Here is a 21,401-nt window from a genome sequence, read left to right on the forward strand (position 1 = left end):
ATTCAGTAGTATTTGTGTGTGCATGTTTTAGTGTGTACCAACTCAGGGTTCCTGCAGGTTTCAGTAAGTCAAATTTAAGACCATAAAGATTGGACCTAAATGACACATTACCAAAGAAATATTAAAATCAAAGAAATTCTGAAAAAAACTTTTTATTTCAATGAATTCAGTCATTGAAAAAGCATAAAATTAATTTACAGATAAAGCAATCACATTAGTAACCTAATTTCATTTAATTCAGCGCTAAGTACTAGGGGTGGTGGGAGGAAATCGATTCACATATGAATTGCGATTCAGTCTTCTAGCATTTCACAATTTTTTTTTGTAAGCATATATTGAATCGCAATTTGATTAAAAATCGTGAATCAATTTTTTATCGAATTGTGACCCCAAGAATCGAATCGTGAGGTACCAAAAGATTCCCACCCCTAATAGATGGTAAGCTGTACATTTCTGTTTAATATTTGCAGAAATAAGTCTATTCAAGAAAAAAAAAACTCCCCCAAGCCCCCTATAATTCGAACCCTGGACTCTAGAGCTCCGCTTTATAGGCTACGACAATACTTTTTTGCTACTTTGAAATAACTTTCTGCGGCTAGCGTTTCTGGAAATTAACGAGGGTAAAACCTTTTTTTAGACCTGACTAAATGATATATAAGACCTCTGATGAAAATCTGACAACTTTTAAGACATTTTATGGAAATTTCAGAAGTTCCGAATTTTAGACTTTTTAAGACCCCGCGGGAACCCTGCAACTAGATAGGGAGAAAAGACTCAGGATACTTGGCTGAAAAAGTTGTTTCCATTTTATTTACATAGTTTCATGTGATTAAAAAAGCTTCAGTCATTTGAAAGAAGGACAAAGAATGCCTGGGCACTGGTTAATAACAATACAAAGTTATTACAAATGCAAAAAAATATGACTAGACTACAGTACTTTCTTTTAGATATCCTATAACAGTGTCAGCACATAAAGAGGAGATATCTTGGTATTTCCCCCTGCTGGTGTGAAAACATGGAGAATGTAGTTGTGTCAGCCATAAAAAAAAGCTGAATTTAGTGTGACTGGACAACTGACACACCATTGCCATCTAGTAGTCCACAGGATGTACTGCCATTACTGGAGGTGCAGTGAATTACAAGGCTCTTTGATGAAGAGTGAAGATCAAAAATACACTGTAGTCTACTCGTTTATCTGTTTATTACAGAAATGCATGCCTATGAAAGAAAATCTATTAGTTTGTTCTTTCTAAAGCCTCGATAGACAAAATATATATATTCTCAACTTTTTGTAAGAAATAACTTCCTGGGAAACCATATGTGACTTGTATATAAAAAACTGCTTTTGGACGTGAAATGGTACACAAATAGGATTCGAATAAATACCTGTATGCAGTGATGAAAGACACAGCATCCCAAATTTGACATCAAAACAACTTACACAAAAGCAGTTGTGTTTGCAACTGTAAGCAACCATAATGATGTATGATAATAGGGTGATAATAGGAGATAATGCCCCCTAAAACAAAGAATTTTCTTAATGACCTGTCTTAGCCCACTAACCAGTATGTTTGTGAATGACAAAATTCATCAACCATTCACCAAAAACCTGGTGTGTTAGTCTTCACGGAATGCTCAAAATGTCTTGGTGAGAACAGAAGAGTGACATAGAAAACACCAAAGTATAAAATTCTAAACAGTCTTCAAAAAAACAAAAACGAATCACCCTCCAACGAGAAACAAGTCCCTGATGTCTCCAACCAGATCCAGAGTCTGCCCCCTCTCCTCCGCACCTTGACGGAGGACGGCTCAGATGAGCAGGGAAGGGGTGGGCTTCTTGCCCGGCCATGCTTCTTTGGCGTACTTTTTCTTCCGTGGCTCGTTGAGGGCATCGGGGGGATAGGGGCCTGTGACCGGGGTGGGGTTGAGAGTGACAGGGGGCTGGGGGGCCTCTGGGGCCAGGTCCACCTCCGGGGCTGGGTTGGGGAAGGGCAGTGGAAGCCCCCCCAGGATGGTGGCTCCCCCTGGGGCTCCGGTAGGATGGTGTTCGTGGCTGCTAGGAGGCAGGTCTCCGTACAGGCCGCCTCCAAAGGTGTAGCTGTGAATGCGTCTCAACGTTACGTCCTCCAGACCCAGTGTGTTGTGGCTGTCCGCTCTCCGTTTCTAGGTTAAACCAAAACAGGAAAGCAGTTAGTGCATTCATATTACATTTATTCAGATGGGTCAGATGACTGAGCGGTTAGGGAATCGGGCTATTAATCAGAAGGTTGCTAGTTTGATTCCCGTGCCAAATTATGTTGTGTCCTTGAGCAAGGAACTTCACCCTACTTGCCTCAGGGAGAATGTCCCTGTACTTACTGTAAGTCGCTCTGGATAAGAGCGTCTGCTAAATGACAATGTAAATGTATTAACTGCTCGTATGGATTTTTTGGGATTAAATAAAGGTTTTACCTTAATGGGAACAACTGCAGTCTGGACCATGTTTCTGAAACGGCCGACTGAAGGGTCTATATCCTCTGTTACAAAAAGAAACAAAAAAACATCCATGTTGTTTTGTACATCACAATAATCAAACAGTCTGAGGCAGCCCATCTCTGTTCCTTTGTTCCGATCTTAAACACCCCATTCTATTAACTGAATGCATATAATAATTTTACAGGTTAATAAACTGAATTGGTCAGTTACAATGTAAGAGTAAAAAAAACTACACCCCCGTGCTGACAACTGATTTTGCTCATTTGGATTAATGAACAACAATAATCATTAGGATACAATTGCCAAGCACTTAGGGGGGAAGAAGGGGTGTACCTGGGTTGATGATGTCATCTTCCTCATTGAAGGTGACCCTTGAGTTCCTCCTCTTCCTCTTGGGCCTCTGGATCTCCAAGTTGCCCTCCTCTATAGGGAGCAGCGAGATCCGCTTGTTGTGGGCCGTGTTAAACTCTGTCAGGTTCTGTCATGAAGAACAAGAGACGCCAAACAGGATTGAAATAAAGGGTATGTCCTGCCGTGATTATATACCGAATGTAATGTATTCACTATAGTATAACTACATTTACATTTAGTCATTTAGCAGACGCTCTTATCCAGAGCGACTTACAGTAACTACAGGGACATTCCCCCGAGGCAAGTAGGGTGAAGTGCCTTGCCCAAGGACACAACGTCAGTTGGCATGACCGGGAATCAAACTGGCAACCTTCGGATTACTAGTCCGACTCCCTCACCGCTCAGCCACCTGACTCCCTAACTACATCGTCAACATAACACAAAGTACACTTACACCCACCCCCACCGAGTAAATACAACCACGCACCTCTAGCTCAGTTTCTTCTTCTGGTAAACCTAATAGCCCCTTCAGCTCCTCGTCCTCCCCAGCCTTGCCGTCTCCTGCACTGGTGTTCGACTGGCTCTGGGGCTTCTCCCGGATGGTGTAGGTGCGCGTTGAGGCTCCGAAGGACATGGTGGAGTCAATGGGGACCTGCTGAGGCTTGTGGGGCTCCAGGCGGATGTGTCCAAGGAAGGTCCCGTGCGCTAAAGAAGCCAGACACCCTGATTACGTACGTGTTGAGCTACACATTGATACATACCACTAGTGCTGTAAGAATTCAAATTGAATCAAAATGGAGTCAACGTGTTTTTCTAGTATTGGTTCTATAAATGTTGGATGAAAATGATAAGATTAGACGCACTGCTGTTGAGGTCGATGAGGAACACCCTCTTCAGATGTTTGTGGTAGACCAAGGCGGCATGGGCACGGGAGCACGACTGGTGGTCGATGGTGAAGTCGCACATGTCTGGGTTCCTCCCGAACAAGTAGTATTTCTTCTCGTCAATGATCAGTTTCTGTGTGGGCATGTGCATGTCAACGCGTCCCGATCGGAACACAAGCTTCCAGCCCCCCCCCCCCCCCCCCCCCCAACTCCCATTTACAAGAAGTAGAGCTCCATTTGGTATGCATAGTCGCAGCGATGATCAACGGTGGTCTTGTGTAAGACATATTTGTTATAAACAGGGAGAATTGTTGCATGAATCAAGTATTTGTGGGCAGAAAGGCCTCAGGCCTACCTATCCCCTTAATGTGCCTCTGAGCCATAACTCTAAAGTGCAGCTTTTCACTCAGAGCTTAAATGTCAGGGCTGAATTTTGTGTGGCACCCTTCTGAAATCAGATTGCCATGGAGTTCAGTCACCAGTGCACATAGCACAGCTGGGCTGAAGGCAGTCTGATCAGTATCTGGTGCGTTTTACTGTAGCTTGGTCACTGACTGGACCGTGGTGAGCTGGCTAACTTATTGCCTTTGTAATATAGCATAGATACACATCAAACGTTTATTTTACAACACAGCTGACTGAGTACAATAAGAGTCGACTCATCCCTGTGGCAGTAGTTTACAATGTTTCTAAACCTCATACTCTTACCTCAACCATTTTGTCTCCTTTCATGACATCTAGGTGGAGCCCAGGAGGTGGTTTACCTGCCCTACAACAATAATAGATAACATTAGCAACCTTCTTATCCTGGTTTGAAATGCAGTTACGTACAGTCAAAAGAGTGTTCTTTTCTCCAGCACAAGTATGCTCACTTACTAGGTAGTGCTAGTAGTTCTAGTGACCATCACGTTCAATCATAGATACGGCCAACATTATGCATGCACACTAAAACGTATGAACGAGAGTGCCTTATTAATTCAGAATGATGACTCAATAAACAGCTAGTAGATTTAGGCAGACATTGGATTGACTACCCTTGAGTGTGTGTGTGCATGCAATATGGGTGACTACCACACAAGCCATACAGAGTTGGCGTTAGCTACTAGCTAGCAATGTGCGAACCCGGATTAGACAAATTACTATTGGAGAAGCCACAATCAAAATCTGAATTCAGAGCTATGCCTCTGATTTATATTCCTGAGCAATTCAAAATTCATAGTTGCATTTTCTCACCATGATGGACAATCAAAAGGAGGGGCAGAAGTGATATCAATCCCACTTGTTTTAGACGCCATCTTGGCTAACAATTCCAGTCGTACAGATTTCTGGGTAATCACAAATGTTGGGGTTTGGGAATTGTAGTTTATGCCAACCAAAATTTGACGACAAAATATCTGTAGTTCTCTTTCATTCCCTTTTGATTGTGTGAACCTGTGTGAGATCTGCGGTGAGACAAAACAACGGCTAAATTACTGAAACATAAAGCTATTGTTACAAAGTTACTGTTATTACCATGGGTGATGGTCATATTCATTGAGACAAGGAGTTGTAGTTTGCAGTTAACATAAAAATATTGGCCTATATGTTTAGCCTAATCGCTGCACTCTTTATGGATGATTCAGAAAGAGAGAGAGAGAGAGAGAGAGAGAGAGAGAGAGAGAGAGAGAGAGAGAGAGAGAGAGAGAGAGAGAGAGGGGTGCTTATTTTTTAAGTTGAAACTTTAAGTGAAACTAACCAATAAATGCGTGACATATAATAATGGACAGACCTGATTAATAAGTTTGAGAGTTTTTGCCGGGCAATCCTTTTAATGGGCACGGCAAACAATTTTAGCTTAACGTGCAATACAATGAACTTACTTCCTCATGCAAATTGTGGTTTTCAAATGTGAGAACTCGGAGCAAGCCCGTTTCAGAGAACTTATTCTCAAGGCAGAACTCGTTCGGCAGTGATGGCGACTGTGGGAGCGTCTGCGTCCCTGCAAGAATTTATAGCATCCTTGGACGAAACTTGTCTACCACGAATTCTACAAGTTTGCTCCGGGGTGTATTTCCAAGGTAGGGATATTCAATATAAAACTAAAAGTAGACAAAAGTATTATATTCTCACACTTAAACTTCGATCGTCTGATACAACGGCTAACATCAATTTAAAAGATCAAACTGACGTTTATTGTTGAATACACATAGGCTACCCAGATTATAATTTAATTGCTGAGTAAACCCACTATTTGGAGAGAGGTAGGCTAGCATAATAGTAGGGAACTTAATACTTTATCTTCGACAATAGTTAAATGACGGTCTTGACTTGCACTATAAAATTTCTATATGATCGAGTCAACACAATCTACAGCCACAATTATGTTCTTGCGGTTGAGCGATTGTGGGTTGGTACGTGACTTCTGTGTAGGCTATACATATTCTTGACACGAGTTGCGGTGTTTGTTTTTTACAGGATCTGTATATGAGCTTTCGGGGAGCGAAGTGTGTCTGTCTACTGGCGATATAGTGAAAATTATAAGAATAAATCTTTTGGCGGTGCACTGTGAGGACATCAGCACCAATGAAAAGTTTGAGCTGCCCCTTACACATACAGGTGAGAATTAGAGTTTCGACAAAGTCGTTTCAATTTCAGCAATATACTTTAATAAGCCTATTCTGCTGGTGTCATTCTTTCAATATTTTAACAAGCATAACCTAACAAAAAAACCTGACCAAGGGCAAATCTGTTCTTAAACCTGGCAGGTCTTTTCAAACTCGTTCCTGAGGAGATGCCTTACAACACAGTTGAAGAGATGGTGAGCCTTAGGCCTGAAGGCTTGAACTCCTGTCTCCCCTTTACCTTCACCAGCCGCTGTGAGCTTACCTTTGAGAACTTCACCTTGGGGGCTGGGAGACGGGTGACAATACTGTCCATGGAGGAGAGGGAAGGGCAGGAGACTCATGTTCGCAGCCTGGTCCAAGGGCACCAGGGATCCACAGCAGAAGTGCTGGTACCGCTCACCTGCCGGGGAGAGTTTTACGAGTGTGACAGCGACCAGTGCTACACTCTTCAGGAGATCATGTCTTCGCCCCATCTTTGTAGCCGGCGGTTTCGTTTCTGCAAAACCACAATGTGTGGTGGACCTCTTGTCCTTAGTCCGATTTACCAGGTCCATGCTATCATGCACTGTAAGTATAACTTGCTAATCCTTTGCTAATTCCATAATAGGAATCCACACAACATCATAAAAAACAAATGCATATAAAGGTGTAATTTATACACTTCACATTTTATAAAAAAAAAAAAAAGTGCATTGCTGCTTAAATATGTTCGTACTGTGTGTGTCGTTTACACAACTTGCAAAAATCTACATTCTTTTCACAGTGAGAAAAGACATAGTAAAGTTCCCTTCAACTTTAGAAGTTGACGTGATGGATGTAACAGAGCAAAGCCAGAGCCTCACCTTTGTCAGCCCGTTCACTCTGTCTGAGGTGCACTCCCAGCCCGAAGACGCCTTTCCCACCATGGCTGAAATCCTGGAGGGCCCAGAGACCCAGCCTCTATTTCTCTGCAGCTGGCTACCAGAACTCCGCAAGGGTTCCCACCTGGTGCTTCACAGGCGAGGTACATCGCCCATGGTCCTGGCCACCAGCCTGAAGGGCCGGCGGGCACAACAGTTCTTCCTGGTGTCTCAGAACTACGGCGGGAGGTTGCGGCGCCGGCCCAGAGAGTTCAGCTCTGTGTATGAGCTGTACATAGCCCTGACCCACACACCGGGCCTCCTTGTGAGCGTGACCCGGCACTGTGAGGAGGTGGAGGAGGAAGGTATCCCTGTTCTCAGTGTTGGGGAACAGCTGGCGGTGCTGCGGGTTGCGAAGGTGAAGCTGGCCTGCAAAGACCAGATGAAGACGGTGGAGGCCCTGATCTGCAAACGGTCCACAGAGATGGACGAGGACGAGGACGAGGAGGATGAGATCGAGGAGGTCTCTCTACCACTATACATGCAAGGTCACTTTGTGGAGAAAATAACAGACAATAAGAAGAATAAACTCGCGGATCTTTGCCAGAGCAAAGCTTTGCCGTTGGATGTTAAGGTGGTGAACCGTGACGCTGGTATGGAGACGGATCCTCTTATGGGCTTCCCCTCGCTCAGACTTGAGGAAGCTACCCTGGAGCCCACCATCGAAGCCAGCCTACCAGGAAGTCCCAGACAGACTTTTGAGATCCCCATCCGTTGGCTCAACATGTCTCTGTCATTCACCAGTGACCCACTGCCCTGGCCCAGTGGTGAGCCCCCCATGTGTCACCTAGAGACTGTTAAAGAGGTGACAGACTCGTTCTATTATGAGTTTCGCAGGTTAATGACATCAGACGAGCCCCCACCACCACGCCCACCCAAGCGGATACCTGTGCTGGACTCTAAACCTTCTAAGAAAAAAGGAAAATCTCGCTCTGGGGAAAAAGCCAGCAGTGCAACCAAAGACATGGGCAAGTTGAGCCTTGACAGTGACAAGCAAAAGAGGCCACCAGCACCTCCACTTCCAGTAAGTTTTACATGAACATCTTTTTTTAGAACACAAGTCAGTCGTATTTGAATCTCTGGTGACCGCATACAAGTGTGGTTTCAAGTAACAATTCTTATATGTTTACACAGTCAATCCTAAAAGATCAATACTTCCTCATTTTTGTTTTTCATGGTTTGCAGAAGCACTTATTTTTTTGTAAGGATAACATTGTTGTTCTTTCTGTCACCCTGAAGGACAAACTAAGTGAAAGCCCTCCCCGACTGACACCTAGGAAACCACTCAAAGCGGCAACAACAGGCAAGGCTAAGCCAAACACATACGTGAAAGTGGACAAGTGGAAGAAAAACGGTATTATTTCCTCCAGTGTTACTACTCCTTCTCACTCACTCACTCACTCAGACAAACCAGCTGATACATGGGACGTCCCTACACACAGTTGCCTGTATGTACAGACTTGTTCATATAGGGAGTCAGATGGCTGAGCGGTTAGGGAATCGGGCTATTAATCAGAAGGTTGCCGGTTCGATTCCCGGCCGTGCTAAATGACGTTGTGTCCTTGGGCAAGGCACTTCACCCTACTTGCCTTGGGGGGAATGTCCCTGTACTTACTGTAAGTCACTCTGGATAAGTGTCTGCTAAATGACTAAATGTAAATGTTCAGCATAATTCTGATTGCATAAACTGTAAATTAACGCTTGTTCTTATTCTGCAGTGGATGTATGTGCCGTATTTGCAGACGTCGACAGTGACCATGACTACGAGTCTATGGAAGAGTACGCAAACGCGGTAAAAAAAACGCAAGAGAGTGTCATGTTTCTGTGAGCTGTGCAAAATCACACAAACCGGTTTTAGTTCTAATGTGTTTGGTGTGAACGTGAGAATTGTTAAAGACAAATATTTTCCAGAAGTAGATTTGTATGGCATATCAGATTCATGTTTTATGGCAGTTAAAAAAAAGTGTTATGTATAACTTGTACTGTGTATGCAGCTTGCTTTTTAGTTCTTAACATTTTTTATTGTAAGTAGAAAGGAAAAAAAAGATTTATAATGATGTCACATTATTTAGGACTGCCAAAATGTACATGAAACAGAGAGAATATATATTTTTATGTTGGACCACTGGTCAATGAAACAATCTTTTCAGGTCTCATATTTAAAAATACTCTTTGAGGATATATAGAGTACTAAAACTAGAGATTTTTTTCCCCATCTTAATCATTTACATACTGAGAAATACTTGTTACCCTTTTTTGATAGCATCTTACTAAATAAAATGCACCATCTTTGTATTCAATGAGGTACTGTGCTAATTTTCTGTGCAAATATAATGTATAGAAAAAAAACAGACTTTCTTTTAAGAAAAAGTGCCTTTACTTTAAAGAAAAACGTGAGATTATGGACTGCAATGGTTCTAGTTGTATACCACGTTCATTCAATTTACAGCAAGGTCATGACTCTTATTCTGAAGGAATCTGAAAATGTACTTCCGAGTGGTGTTCAGAGGAAAGAAGAGAACAGTGATGAATCACCCGTCTAATTCTCACAAAGAACCATTTTGAAACAGGATGTATGAACAATGGCTTCCACGAAAGGCCGCCTATATATGGCACTATTAACCACAACCATATGCAACTTAATATCAGTAAATTATTTAGATTTGTCCCATAAATGAATACATGCAGACTCCCATGGCTAATGTATGTACATATATATGTGTTTGTAGTTGAGGTTTATAAACTCAAGTCTGATTCCTGCTAGGACTAAGTGTGAGAGTGAAGGCACTAGTCTTCGCTGTCAGTAGATTTGAAGTGGTCCTCATCAATAGTGGAAAATATGTGTCCTTCATTGCTGAGGAACTCCACTGCTTGTCTGCAATGAGAAAGAATGGGGATATAAGGTCAACAGGACAGAAGTATTGCACTGAAAATGTATTTTGGGTAGTCAAAGCAAGAAAAAAACCTGTAGAGAGAAAGAGGCGGCAACTTACTTGATAACAGCCAAGCTTATACCGCCAAGTCTCTGCTTCAAATCCTGGATGCTGATGCCCTGCGCGTCTTGACAGCTCCTTATCAACCTCAGCACCTTAGCGACGGACACGAACACAACCCTTCATTATGCCAGTTGTAGCCTGTGCTCATCTTCCCACCGTTTACCCTGATCATTGAACACACCCCTAGTGTGTTACATTTACATTTAGTCATTTTAGCAGAGGCTCTTATCCAGAGCGACTTACAGTAAGTACAGGGACATTCCCCCGAGGCAAGTAGGGTGAAGTGCCTTGCCCAAGGACACGTCATTTTCACGGCCGGGAATCGAACCGGCAACCTTCTGATTAATAGCCCAATTCCCTAACCGATCAGCCATCTGACCCCCGTCCCCCCGTCCCCGTCGCACAGTCGCTGTTGTCACCGACTGTGTGCACTCTCACCTGGTTCTGGCTCGGGCTCAGCCCATTGGCAGACATGTCGCTGGCACCGGAGTACCCTCCTCCCACGCCCCCCATCCCAGGCTTGGATATGGGAATCATGCTGGTATTCATCCCTCCCCCACCACCCATCTGAAACAGATCAAAGAGGTTCACTTTCATTTCACCAACAAACCAAAAAAAAACAACACAGGAAACATGTGCAAGTGACTAAAAGGCCATATGACTTTTCTCACTGTTCTCAGTTAAATAGACCACAACGATTATTTGAATTTCACATGGGTAAAATAGACAAGTCGTAGAGCTTCCTGGTGTGTCAAGATAACGATTTGTCTTACCGTAGACTGTGGTTTGCCAAGCATCATGTGTGCTTGTACAACCTCGAGCATGTGTGACGTGATCTCATTCATGTCCTCAAGGGGTCTCACGTTGAATGCTACTACAGACCTGTGATTCTAATACAGGAAGGGAGGCACACACAGAGTACACCTGTCACTTTGAGAATTGCCTTTTGAATTTACTTTAAACTACCCCCCCCCCCCTCCCCCATATAATACATTGTCATTTTAGCAGACGCTCTTATCCAGAGCGACTTACAGTAAGTACAGGGACATTTACCCGAGGCAAGTAGGGCGAAGTGCCTTGCCCAACACAACGTGATATTGCACGGCCGAGAATCGAACCGGCAAACTTCTAATAAACATATTCTTTTAAGAACATACAGTAGTTCTCTATTCTGTTAAAAGAGGAACAAAAAAAAAGGAAGGCAACCAACCCCCAACTTCCTTTGCCAATCTTGCAGATTGGACTAATGTACTAGGACATCAGTGATGATTACCTGGAAGGAGCGTAGGTTTCCAGAGACTTTGACGTAAGTGTTTGGGGGAATAACAGTGCTGTCCACTCCAGGATCCTGATCATTTACATGAAAAAAGATAGTTAACTAGTATCCATGATGGTTCAGACAGAACATCATCAAACACACTCTTTAAAGAGTTTGTTACGGGTTTTAATTTCCTTGGAAAATGATTGTCTGCCAGTGTTGTTGGTGATTGGCTGATCCAAGCACTCATGGTGTCACTAGTAAATTCACACAACCCTCTACACAGGTATTCTCTGAGACCTCATTTTGGGACCCTGGTTACATTTTAGTCATTTAGCAGACGCTCTTATCCAGAACGACTTACAGTAAGTACAGGGACATTCTCCCCGAGGCAAGTAGGGTGAAGTGCCTTTCCCAAGGACACGTCATTTGGCACTGCCCGGGAATCGAACCTATGATTAATAGCCCGACTCCCTAACCGCTCAGCCATCTGACTCCCTGTTAAATCTATGCATTTACAGAGTACTCTTTCGTATCACTGAAGTGTTGACCCCTTCATAACAACTGCTCACATTTTATCCATTGCGAAAGGGGCAGTACTCACTTCTGTATCCACCCACTGTTTGACGTCCATAGGGGCTCCAGTCATGTCGTCTACTTTGTACTGAATGTTGGTCATGGACTTGTCAGTACTTCTGATGATTCCAACAAAAGTAACCTGAGATGGAAATGGTAAAACTACTCATTAAAGTTGTAGTTGAAAGCTGAAGTGCCCCTAAAAGCCTAAATTAGTTTGGCGAACAGATGCAGTACAGGTATTTGTTATTAACTATCCTAAAAGCGATTGTATGGGATTGACAAAACAGGGTTTTTTTCTACTTTGAATTCATGCACAGCATCCTAAACATTGTGAAATGCTTTAAGTTACCTGGGCAACTTCCACATCTCCTATTCGGAAGACATCCTCGGCTTGGGCCGCGGACATGAGCTGGGACACCGTGCACGGGACGATCTGCTGGGCACGAGTTCTCTGTGGTCGTACGCACAATAAAAGTAATACACTAATTATTGTCGGATCAAATCTTAATTCTCCTGGTTCACATTAGGAGGATCAACATTGTTTTACACATTAACGTAATAGTAAAAGTTTGTAAGGTTTTTCTCGCAGAATAATGGCCAACGACCGAAAAAGTTATGCTCCTGACCCCTTTCTTCTCTCCTCCCTGGGATGCGGCAGGTGAAGCGAATCCTCCTGGAGACTGACTATATCCACCAGTCATAGTGTTTGTTTCGCTATATCCTCCTATAGGAAAATGAGACCATGTGAATCCTGCTTGAATATTCAATAGACGGGTACAGTAAGCTTGTTAGTTGTCTGACCTAAGTAGTAGCTAAACTAGCTAGCATACTTCTGCTACCAAAAATAATCTCGGCTAATGGCATAAAGAATACATTAGTAGCCTAGCTTGCTGGTGAGGCTAGCTGGCCAACTAGCGATTGTTCTGTTTGTTATTTGGACAGTTCCCGTAGGATATTTAAGACAGCTCACCTTGATTCCACATGTTAAACCCTTATGTGTTGATAATGATAAAAATGTCTATAACGATGTCGCTAAAGACAACAAAAGAGGTTAAACTAAGTAGCTACAGTGGGTCCGCTGTGCAAGGCTTTACTTGTGCAATCCCGCGCGCTGGAAAGTTGACATCGGAGAACGCATGCGTCGTAATGCACTCCCGCGAAATCTACTACCCAATCATACTACGGCGTTATGGCATTTGTTTTGTCATCCCTGTTAGCCCGATTGGGCGGAGTTTGTTGATCCAATTTCAGTATGGCATTGAAACAAATGTGTACTCTGTACACGTTAGTCACGTCGCATTCTTTAAAAAAAATGTCTACACAATTTTATATATTTGAGCATTCTAACCTGGTAATGTTTTTAAACTTGCACCCCAAGTGTGGGCTTCCCATCAATTTTCAAAAGCCATCTCTGCAAAAAAAAAACTGTCAAACAATCAAATAGCTTATATTTAGAAAACAAATTATGGTAACGTGTCAAAATGCTTGACCGATCTCTTACAGTTTAGAAGAGAGAGAAAAGAAACATGTAGTATGCCTAAATCACGTTGTCAAAAATAACAGGCTTAAATAGGCTATGCATGGTATTTTAAGACGTTAACAGACAACCACCCATTTCGGATATTATCCAACATGAGCGTTTCTTATCTTCCATTTTATGGACTGAGCAAGGTATTTAACTTGGGACATTACTCTCGGAAACGGCAAGATAGCGTGTCTTCCCACTACAACCCTGGCTTCCAACTATCAGTGGAGTTTTATCATCTTGCTAGTCAAAGTGTATGATGTGGAAAACTTTGCTTGGTCTCCTCTTCACTTGCACGAAGGTTCTGGCTCTGTCCGGTAAGCTTGCCCTGCATCCGTGGAGCCTGTCCCCCGGTAGGCCTACGTCACTATTTGACAAACGTATTTTTTCTCTCTTAATGTTGTCTGAGAATCAAGCTCCATTTTACGTTTACTCTTATTTCCAGGAAACTTTTGGCATATTACAGACCTACATTGGGACCCAACCTTTAACCTCACAGACGATCCCGGAAATGTATGCGCGTCCAGTGGAAAACGGCCTGCTTCCAGTGCTGGCATATTTGGAGATTATCACTGTGACTCGCCATGGAACCTCATCAACTCCTCAATGTATGCCATGAAAGATATAATGCCCGACCCGGATTTCATCGTCTGGACAGGGTAGGAAATAAATGTGTGAGAACAGATGTTAGGCTATATGATCAGACAGGCCTAGTGATGTTTACCACATCATGCTGAAATTGAGTCTTAGGTTCGCCTTCGTCCGTAAAATAAACTATTTTACTGTTTATCTTAGGTCTTTGTCATGTGAATTTATTGATTTTATACAATACACTCTTTTCACACAGCCTGACATTTGCCTTACAGAGATGACACACCTCATGTACCCAATGAGGATCTAGGAGAGGAGGCGGTCCTACACATTATCGCAAATCTCACCCACCTCATAAAGCATGTCTTCCCAAGTAAAGTCTAGTTCCTTATGGTCAAATACCATTTTCTGTTTCATAATTTCAGTGCTTTGATATTGAAATTGTCTGAGGATGCATGAATCTTCATCATTCTCAACTTTCAGAAACCAAAGTATATTCTGCACTGGGCAATCATGATTATCACCCAAAGAGTCAGCTTCCAGCTGTTCAAAACAACATCTATGAAAAGACAGCACAGATGTGGAAGGATTGGTTGGAACCGGAATCGCAAATAACCTTCAGAAAAGGTATAGGGTTCTGTGAAAGCATGATAATGAGTAAACAATTATATGAATAAGTACATGTTTCAAAGGTCTGACACCAAAACAAATCTCTGTTTGCTTTTATTCCTTGTTTTATCTTTTGTGTTTAGGTGGATATTACACTGAAAAGTTGCTGAATCGTCCAGGTTTCAGGGTTGTGGTACTCAACACTAACCTATACTATGATCAAAACAAGGCAACCCAAGACATGGCAGACCCAGCTAATCAATTCAGCTGGACGGATCAGGTTCTCACAGATGCTGCAAAGCACAGAGAAAAGGTAGGCTACCAACAACAAATAATCTATAATTTGCGCTCTGTTGCGAGACAAAAAAGATAAGATATAGTTCAACCAATAAGCCAGAGCTACTGTTGATAAACTTGGCAGATAGCTCCAGGAATGTTTGTCTGAAATACATAACCAGGCACTTTTAACTAGGTTTTACAAGTGTTACGCAACCTCTGGTCTTTCTCTAGGTTTACATCATTGGTCATGTGCCACCGGGCTTTTTTGAGAAGAAACGCAGTAAGCCTTGGTTTAGACCCCACTTCAACAAACGCTACCTAGAGCTTGTTCAGAAGCATCACTCTGTCATCATCGGACAGTTCTTCGGACATCACCACACTGACAGCTTCCACATGTTCTACAGTCCCGATGGTACCGATGCTGCTACACAGACTTCACGCTTGGCTTTCAGATATGTTGGGTTTGGCATTCGCTCAGTATCGATCCATTCCATCTGTCTGATATGGACTTCTTGTTTCATTTTGTACAGGATTGTGACTTTATTCAACTTTTCTTTGTTGATTTGGTTCCTTTCTCTTCAGACTCCCCCATTAATGTCATGTTCCTGACCCCCGGGGTCACCCCATGGAAGACGACCCTGCCTGGAGTCGTGGATGGGGCCAACAACCCTGGGATCCGCGTCTTTGAATATGACACCCAAACTCTCCTGGTCAAGGTAAAAAGTGACCCAAAGTGTGTGTGTGTGGGGGGGGGGGTCAGATGGCTGAGGTTAGGGAATCGGGCTACCAATCAAAAGGTTGCCGGTTCGATTCTTGGCCGTGCCAAGGACGTTGTGTCCATGGGCAAGGCACTTAGCCCTACTTGCCTCGGGGGATATGTCCCTGTACTTACTGTAAGTCGCTCTGGATAAGAGCGTCTGCTAAATGACTAAATGTAAATGTAAGTTCTTTCCGTTTCTCTATTTGTTACGCCTAGAATCTCAAAACCATCTAATTGATGCTATTAATTGACGACACTACATCCTTCATTCTAGTTGCATATATTATTTTAAGGTAGTTCTAGTGTAGCGTTTACTTCAGTCTCGGCAACATTTGTCTTCTCCACACGCAGGACATTGTGACGTACTACCTTAACCTGACCCGTGCCAACATAGCCCGGAGCCCCTGGGAGAAGGAGTACAGGCTTACAGAGAGTTTCAGGGTCCCAGACGCCTCCCCCGCCTCCATGCACCGGGTTCTGGACCGCATGGCAAACAGCCACTGCTACCTCCAGAAGTACTACGAGTTCAACTCCGTCAACTACGACCTGGCGGAGTGCGACAGCCACTGTCGCGTCGATCACGTGTGCGCTGCCAGGGAAGTGGACTTTGACAGATACGAGCACTGTCTGGAGAAAGAGGGGGCAGTCTCGATCAGCGCCGCCCTGCTGCCCATCATCACTACGGCGCTCAGTCTGGTCTGGCTTAGCAGCTGAGGGTCTATACAGCCGTGGCCAAAAGTATTGGGAGCGACATACATTTTGTGTTTGCAAAGCTTGCTGGGCCTTGGCATAAAATGACTGCCAACATAATTTCAGTAAGTCTCATATCATCAGCACAGGGGAAAGTGTGAACTAGTTCTAGCCAGGTGAAATCACTATCATTCTGATTGGATTTTAAGAGCAGATTGACTGTTGTAAAAGAGGGGACTATTTGCATATATTGAAAATGTTCACCCCCCAAAAAAAAATCTAAATATGAAATGTGCCTTATTGTGATTCCAGTATTCTATAGAATGTAAAAACATTTTCCTCAAATAATGAACCAGAAAACTTGGCAAAACACAACATTTGCCTTTGCCAAAACTTATGGCCACGACTACACACAGAAGGACCTGCACATTGGTCAGCCTTTGGATAGAAACTTATTTTGCATTCCACTCTGATTTGGGAAGCAAAAACATTTTTTAAACAAGTTGTCTGTAATAAATAATGAAATTATGATCACTTTTAAAAATGATAATGAATGTCATATTGAGATATGTATCAATAGAATTGTACATTAGTGTAACAAGCTTATTCTGAACTAAATCCTGTGGCTCATGAACGACTTTTAACACCCTCTGTTTGGTCATGTGTTATGCTTGTAAAAGTTGGGCGTATTTTTAACTGTTCTCCATAACGGCAAAAAGGGACTCTGTATTGTCAGTGACCTTTACCAAATGTTTATTTTAGTGCTTTGCCAGACTACCATGTGTTACATTTAACTTTGAAATGTCTCTGACAACAAAATTGAAGTGATAACATACAATGCACTTTGAACATCACTATAAATTGTAGCAACATATTTATTGCATGTGTGCTTGAGCAACTCATTCTCGCACAATGATGCAGCAATCTTGGGACTGAACTCCCATGAACGTGCATGTGACCTTGGGACAGGATGCATGGAGGGGCTGGTTCTGGGGCTGGGTCAGGGGCTGGGTCTGGGGCTGGGTCAGGGGCTGGGTCAGGGGCTGGGTCAGGGCCTGGGTCAGGGGCTGGGTCAGGGCCTGGGTCAGGGCCTGGGCCAGGGCTTACATGATCAAGACCTGTTTGACTGAAGTGAACGGCTGCATGGCAGAGTCCAGCGCTTTGTGGAAGTCCGTGAGGCCCACCTCAGAGCAGGCTGGTGCAGACAGCTTCCCCTGGCGGATCATGACACACAACTCCTCCAGCATCCCATGCAAGGCCTCCTCATCTAGGGAGAGGAGAACATCAGTTTTTGTCAGAGGACTAGGATGCCTTCACTGTACGTCAATATGCTAGGCCTGTGTATGTCATTTAGAAGACACCTCTATTAAAACTATCCTAACTCACCTTTAGCATATTGCCTTTTCCACTGAGTGACCCAAAACCCTCGCACCTTCACGTTTTTGAAAATAAGAGCACTCTGGAGAAAAAGAAGCAAAATTCATGCAGATGTAATGTGAAACCAATGATGATAGGTCACAGTACAAACCAATGATGATAGGTCACAGTACACTGAAGCAACCTAGGGAAGAAGTGGGCTCAGGAGGAAGTTCATGTTTTACCACAGGGACTGTGACTGGCTGCTTAGACATCCCACCATACGTCACCATGGTACCCCCGACCCTGACAACCAGAAAGGAAAAGGGCATTTCTTCTCAAATGTAATCTTTCTGGATCTATGAGCATTGAACTTGCACATCGAAGGAATACCAGAATACTCACTGTAAATTGCGAAGTAGTTCTGTTGCACTCTTGCCCCCAACTCCATTCAATGCTAGTTTAGGTCTAGGGCAGATCTATGAGGTACAGAACAGACATTGGCCGGGTTTCCCAGATTCGATCGTTCTTAAGGACTTAAGAAGGCTCTTAAGAAGGGTTCGGCTAAGAAGGAGCGCTAAGATAGGGGTGTTTCCCAGACGCGTTCTTAACTGCCTTCTTAAGATCCCGCCAAAGAAGCTTCTTAAGAAGCTCTTAGAGGGAGCTGCCCACCGCCGTGGTGCTGAAACTAAGTCAATCGATGCCTGATGCATGGTTTTAGTATTCCTTTGAGTGTCAGATATAACTTTCCCTGATGCAGCTGCAGTGAGCGTTTGGTCGCTAAGAAGGCTGTTAAGAGTGGGTCAGGCTGATCTTACATTTCCTTCTTAGTGAAAGATCTTCTTAAGCTAAGAACGACTCTGGGAAACACGTCCTTCTTTCACAGCGCTCTTAGAACGCTCCTAAGAAGCTCTTAGCGCATAAGAGCTTCTTAACGAATCTGGGAAACCCGGCCATTATGAGTAAAAGATCATGTTTATTCCATCTAAAGTTAGATCATAATGAAAGGTGCGACGGGTGACCACAGACCTTGAAGAGCTCTTTCAGTTCAGGTCGTCTTAGTGTTTCCTCTTTGATAACATGACTGCCCCCCAGAGCCTTCAGCCTATCAGTGAGCTGTGTGAGGTCTGGTCTGGGGAAATGAGCCAAAGACATTACATTTAGTAATTTAGCAGATGCTCTTATCCAGAGCGACTTACAGTAAGTACAGGGACATTCCCCCGAAACAAGTAGGGTGAAGTGCCTTGCCCAAGGACACAACGTCATTTGGCCTTCAGATTACTAGCCCGATTCCCTAACTGCTCAGCCACCTGACTCCCATCTCATTATCCATAGTCCTTCATTAGTTGTTATTAAGTCCATTATAAATCCCAATCTTTTTTTCCTGCCATGACATTCTCACACCCATCTCACTAAGGCAGGGAGAGTTACAAATCTGTTGTAAAAAGTCTAACTTTAACAGACTAGCTGACAGACCCAGGTAATCATTAGGAAAATAAAACAGCTAATCAATATGCATGTACTTTAAGCAGCGTAGGGCGAAAAACTCAATCAGTGAATAATTGACAGATGTTGGCCCATAACAACTAAGTGGAGGCTACCTGTCTCTGACCACATTAATAGTCTGGATTCCCCTCGCTGCAGCAATCTGAATAACAGCCTGACCAACACCGCTGTTGGCTGCATTCTGGATCACCGAGTCACCTGAGGGGCAGGTGCACAGTCAGTACACAAACACATTTTAGATGCTTCACATGAAGGTATCCAAACATTCTCAGATATATCACAAAAGGGGGCAGTCTTCCCTGTGTGTCAAGCTCTGTGTTGCCATGGTGAGCTGAGTGCTCTGTCAAATACTCTTTGACTGATTGGCAGCTTAATTAAGCAGACAAAGTAATTGAGTAGTATGAGATTAAAAGCACTCAAGAGTACAGACAGCATTGTCTCCTACACACAACGCCAAGCTGCCTGTTACAGGCTGTTTAGGCTGTTTAGCCATTACTCTCTGTTTTTCGTACACACACGCACAGCATTAAAGTGCAGAACGCAGAGAAATTTATTGTTTCCGATTTTCCAAACACACAAGCGAGCTGCAGCTTAAGGTGTTGGTGGTACCTGGTTTGAGGTCTTCAAAGTCAGAGAGCATCCTGTAGGCCGTGCAGGGGTTGACCCCCAGTGTGGCAGCCGATAGAAGGGGGATGTCATTTGGCAGAGAGATCACATCCTTTTCAGCCAGCACTGCCGCTGCCCTCCATGTTCCTGCAATCAGACAGAAACCATCCTAACAGACTGTTCCTTGCCATTAACCACAGTAACATAGTTAGAACTTTGCAGTCCTTGATTATTTGCTGCATTTAGTGTGCACTTTTGTACTTCACTTTATATAAATGTGTCTGCTAAATTAGCGGGGAAAGAAATAATTTGATTTTGTCTAGTCTCGATCTTTCTGTGTGTGAGAAAGTTATGTATTATTCACCCAATCCAGCATCTCTTGGGATGACCCAGTCTCCTGGTTTGAGGGATTTCACCTGGCTGCCCACCTCCAATACTAAGGCGACCCCCTCGTTGCCCCCTACTGCTGGGAGGTCGGGTAGGATAGCGTAGGTACCTGGGACAGCCAGGACATTGATCAACGTTTAGCTTTCATTTCCATATGCTGGACCTATACGTCATTTTATTTTGCCTTGTACCTTGAATCATGTTGATATCAGATGGGTTGACTGGCGCTGCCAGTATTTTTACAAGAACACTCTTTTCGTCAATAGATGGGAGATTCATACTCTCCAACCTGACAACCACACAATACAGGTTATGACGCCTCTCATTGAAAGGCTATACCATACAGCCCCACCTGACCAAGATAAAAACATGACATTCTTACTGAACAACTTGGGCAGGGTCTCCGTGAGTTCTGTACACTAAAGCCGCACAGCCCTTAGCTGAAGATCCTGTGGAGTACCCCCTCGCGCTTAACTCCCCGACTATCCTGCATTGCAATGCACGTTGGTATGGAAAAGCAGTTGGGAGGCTTGTGTGCGTCGTCAGTCCACAAACCCATGCTTTTTTCAATAAGGAGCGTATCAGGAGCTTGACCTTCATTTCAAAACATAAAAATGACAAATGCCCTTACGCGTACAATCTCAATGTATTGTTGGCTGAATGAATAGCTCAGAAGACACTGTGCGTGGCCATGTTGGATTTACTTTCAACCAAGGAAGCGAATGTAAACAGAATGCTCCCTCTAACGGTTGAACGCCGTACATGCACCCATTTATTTCAGCACTCCACAGTTGAGGTCAGAAAGACAAATAGCAGTCCATCCCAACACATCAGAGAAGACATTTTCAATGTCATTTTCATTTGGCTGGGATTGGAACCTAGTGTAGACTATGGGTTTGCAAGTAAAAGAACAACCACAACGAAATTGAAATTCAAATTGATTTTATTTAGGAAACTGAGAATATCTTCACATGTTATGCATGCTTCATATCATTTTTTAAACTGAGTAACAAGTCTAACCTATCAGCACAATACACTGAGGTATCT

At 43.5% G+C, this 21,401-nt stretch overlaps 5 protein-coding genes and 1 non-coding gene across 6 annotated transcripts; 2 read left to right on the forward strand and 4 right to left on the reverse strand.

Annotated features, from left to right (window-relative positions):
* Positions 1 to 1,703: 1,703 nt before the first annotated feature.
* Positions 1,704 to 5,017, reverse strand: ppp1r8b (protein phosphatase 1, regulatory subunit 8b). The gene is made up of 7 exons (XM_067238322.1): positions 4,944 to 5,017; positions 4,419 to 4,479; positions 3,690 to 3,843; positions 3,314 to 3,531; positions 2,809 to 2,953; positions 2,452 to 2,516; positions 1,704 to 2,163 (listed from the first exon to the last, which is right to left on the reverse strand). Exons 1-7 carry the CDS (start codon positions 5,003 to 5,005, stop codon positions 1,810 to 1,812), a joined length of 1,059 nt encoding a protein of 352 aa, XP_067094423.1. The 5' UTR covers positions 5,006 to 5,017; the 3' UTR covers positions 1,704 to 1,809.
* Positions 4,075 to 4,242, reverse strand: LOC136944977 (small Cajal body-specific RNA 1). The gene has a single exon (XR_010876810.1). It is a non-coding gene; the product is annotated as a small Cajal body-specific RNA 1 (non-coding RNA).
* A 644-nt stretch (positions 5,018 to 5,661) lies between the features above and the next one.
* On the forward strand, positions 5,662 to 9,189 carry themis2 (thymocyte selection associated family member 2). The gene is made up of 6 exons (XM_067237610.1): positions 5,662 to 5,767; positions 6,165 to 6,305; positions 6,455 to 6,880; positions 7,077 to 8,236; positions 8,452 to 8,566; positions 8,931 to 9,189. The coding sequence occupies exons 1-6, from the start codon at positions 5,662 to 5,664 to the stop codon at positions 9,038 to 9,040; spliced, it is 2,058 nt and encodes a 685-aa protein (XP_067093711.1). The 3' UTR covers positions 9,041 to 9,189.
* Positions 9,190 to 9,419: 230 nt separating this feature from the next.
* On the reverse strand, positions 9,420 to 13,154 carry rpa2 (replication protein A2). Its single transcript, XM_067237613.1, has 9 exons — positions 13,016 to 13,154; positions 12,672 to 12,769; positions 12,395 to 12,496; positions 12,071 to 12,184; positions 11,482 to 11,556; positions 10,982 to 11,098; positions 10,647 to 10,775; positions 10,206 to 10,300; positions 9,420 to 10,087 (listed from the first exon to the last, which is right to left on the reverse strand). Exons 1-9 carry the CDS (start codon positions 13,026 to 13,028, stop codon positions 10,000 to 10,002), a joined length of 831 nt encoding a protein of 276 aa, XP_067093714.1. The 5' UTR covers positions 13,029 to 13,154; the 3' UTR covers positions 9,420 to 9,999.
* A 648-nt stretch (positions 13,155 to 13,802) lies between these two features.
* On the forward strand, positions 13,803 to 16,549 carry smpdl3b (sphingomyelin phosphodiesterase acid like 3B). Its single transcript, XM_067237611.1, has 8 exons — positions 13,803 to 13,887; positions 14,016 to 14,229; positions 14,437 to 14,534; positions 14,645 to 14,788; positions 14,914 to 15,083; positions 15,281 to 15,461; positions 15,632 to 15,765; positions 16,161 to 16,549. Exons 1-8 carry the CDS (start codon positions 13,827 to 13,829, stop codon positions 16,521 to 16,523), a joined length of 1,365 nt encoding a protein of 454 aa, XP_067093712.1. The 5' UTR covers positions 13,803 to 13,826; the 3' UTR covers positions 16,524 to 16,549.
* On the reverse strand, positions 16,549 to 21,038 carry mecr (mitochondrial trans-2-enoyl-CoA reductase). Its single transcript, XM_067237612.1, has 10 exons — positions 20,737 to 21,038; positions 20,546 to 20,643; positions 20,332 to 20,463; positions 19,971 to 20,114; positions 19,457 to 19,559; positions 18,885 to 18,987; positions 18,261 to 18,334; positions 18,101 to 18,161; positions 17,886 to 17,958; positions 16,549 to 17,766 (listed from the first exon to the last, which is right to left on the reverse strand). Exons 1-10 carry the CDS (start codon positions 20,952 to 20,954, stop codon positions 17,603 to 17,605), a joined length of 1,170 nt encoding a protein of 389 aa, XP_067093713.1. The 5' UTR covers positions 20,955 to 21,038; the 3' UTR covers positions 16,549 to 17,602.
* Positions 21,039 to 21,401: the final 363 nt, after the last annotated feature.

The sequence above is a fragment of the Osmerus mordax genome, chromosome 6 (assembly GCF_038355195.1).
Source record: "Osmerus mordax isolate fOsmMor3 chromosome 6, fOsmMor3.pri, whole genome shotgun sequence".
NCBI classification, from domain to species: Eukaryota; Metazoa; Chordata; class Actinopteri; order Osmeriformes; family Osmeridae; genus Osmerus; species Osmerus mordax.

Coding starts and splice junctions, on each gene's coding strand:
- smpdl3b (XM_067237611.1), top strand. CDS start 13,827: ATGATGTGGAAAACTTTGCTTGGTCTCCTCTTCACTTGCACGAAGGTT. Junction 14,535..14,644: donor CATAAAGCATGTCTTCCCAA/GTAAAGTCTAGT, acceptor CTCAACTTTCAG/AAACCAAAGTATATTCTGCA. Junction 15,462..15,631: donor CATGTTCTACAGTCCCGATG/GTACCGATGCTG, acceptor CTTTCTCTTCAG/ACTCCCCCATTAATGTCATG.
- ppp1r8b (XM_067238322.1), bottom strand. CDS start 5,005: ATGGCGTCTAAAACAAGTGGGATTGATATCACTTCTGCCCCTCCTTTT. Junction 4,480..4,943: donor CCTTTTGATTGTCCATCATG/GTGAGAAAATGC, acceptor TTATTGTTGTAG/GGCAGGTAAACCACCTCCTG. Junction 3,532..3,689: donor CCTCATCGACCTCAACAGCA/GTGCGTCTAATC, acceptor TGGCTTCTTTAG/CGCACGGGACCTTCCTTGGA.
- rpa2 (XM_067237613.1), bottom strand. Junction 12,497..12,671: donor AGGGAGGAGAGAAGAAAGGG/GTCAGGAGCATA, acceptor GTACGACCACAG/AGAACTCGTGCCCAGCAGAT. Junction 10,301..10,646: donor TGAGCCCGAGCCAGAACCAG/GTGAGAGTGCAC, acceptor TCCGTCGCTAAG/GTGCTGAGGTTGATAAGGAG.
- mecr (XM_067237612.1), bottom strand. CDS start 20,954: ATGAAGGTCAAGCTCCTGATACGCTCCTTATTGAAAAAAGCATGGGTT. Junction 18,988..19,456: donor ATTAATGTGGTCAGAGACAG/GTAGCCTCCACT, acceptor TCATTTCCCCAG/ACCAGACCTCACACAGCTCA. Junction 18,335..18,884: donor AACTGAAAGAGCTCTTCAAG/GTCTGTGGTCAC, acceptor TGTACCTCATAG/ATCTGCCCTAGACCTAAACT.
- themis2 (XM_067237610.1), top strand. CDS start 5,662: ATGGCGACTGTGGGAGCGTCTGCGTCCCTGCAAGAATTTATAGCATCC. Junction 5,768..6,164: donor CTCCGGGGTGTATTTCCAAG/GTAGGGATATTC, acceptor TGTTTTTTACAG/GATCTGTATATGAGCTTTCG. Junction 8,567..8,930: donor GGACAAGTGGAAGAAAAACG/GTATTATTTCCT, acceptor CTTATTCTGCAG/TGGATGTATGTGCCGTATTT.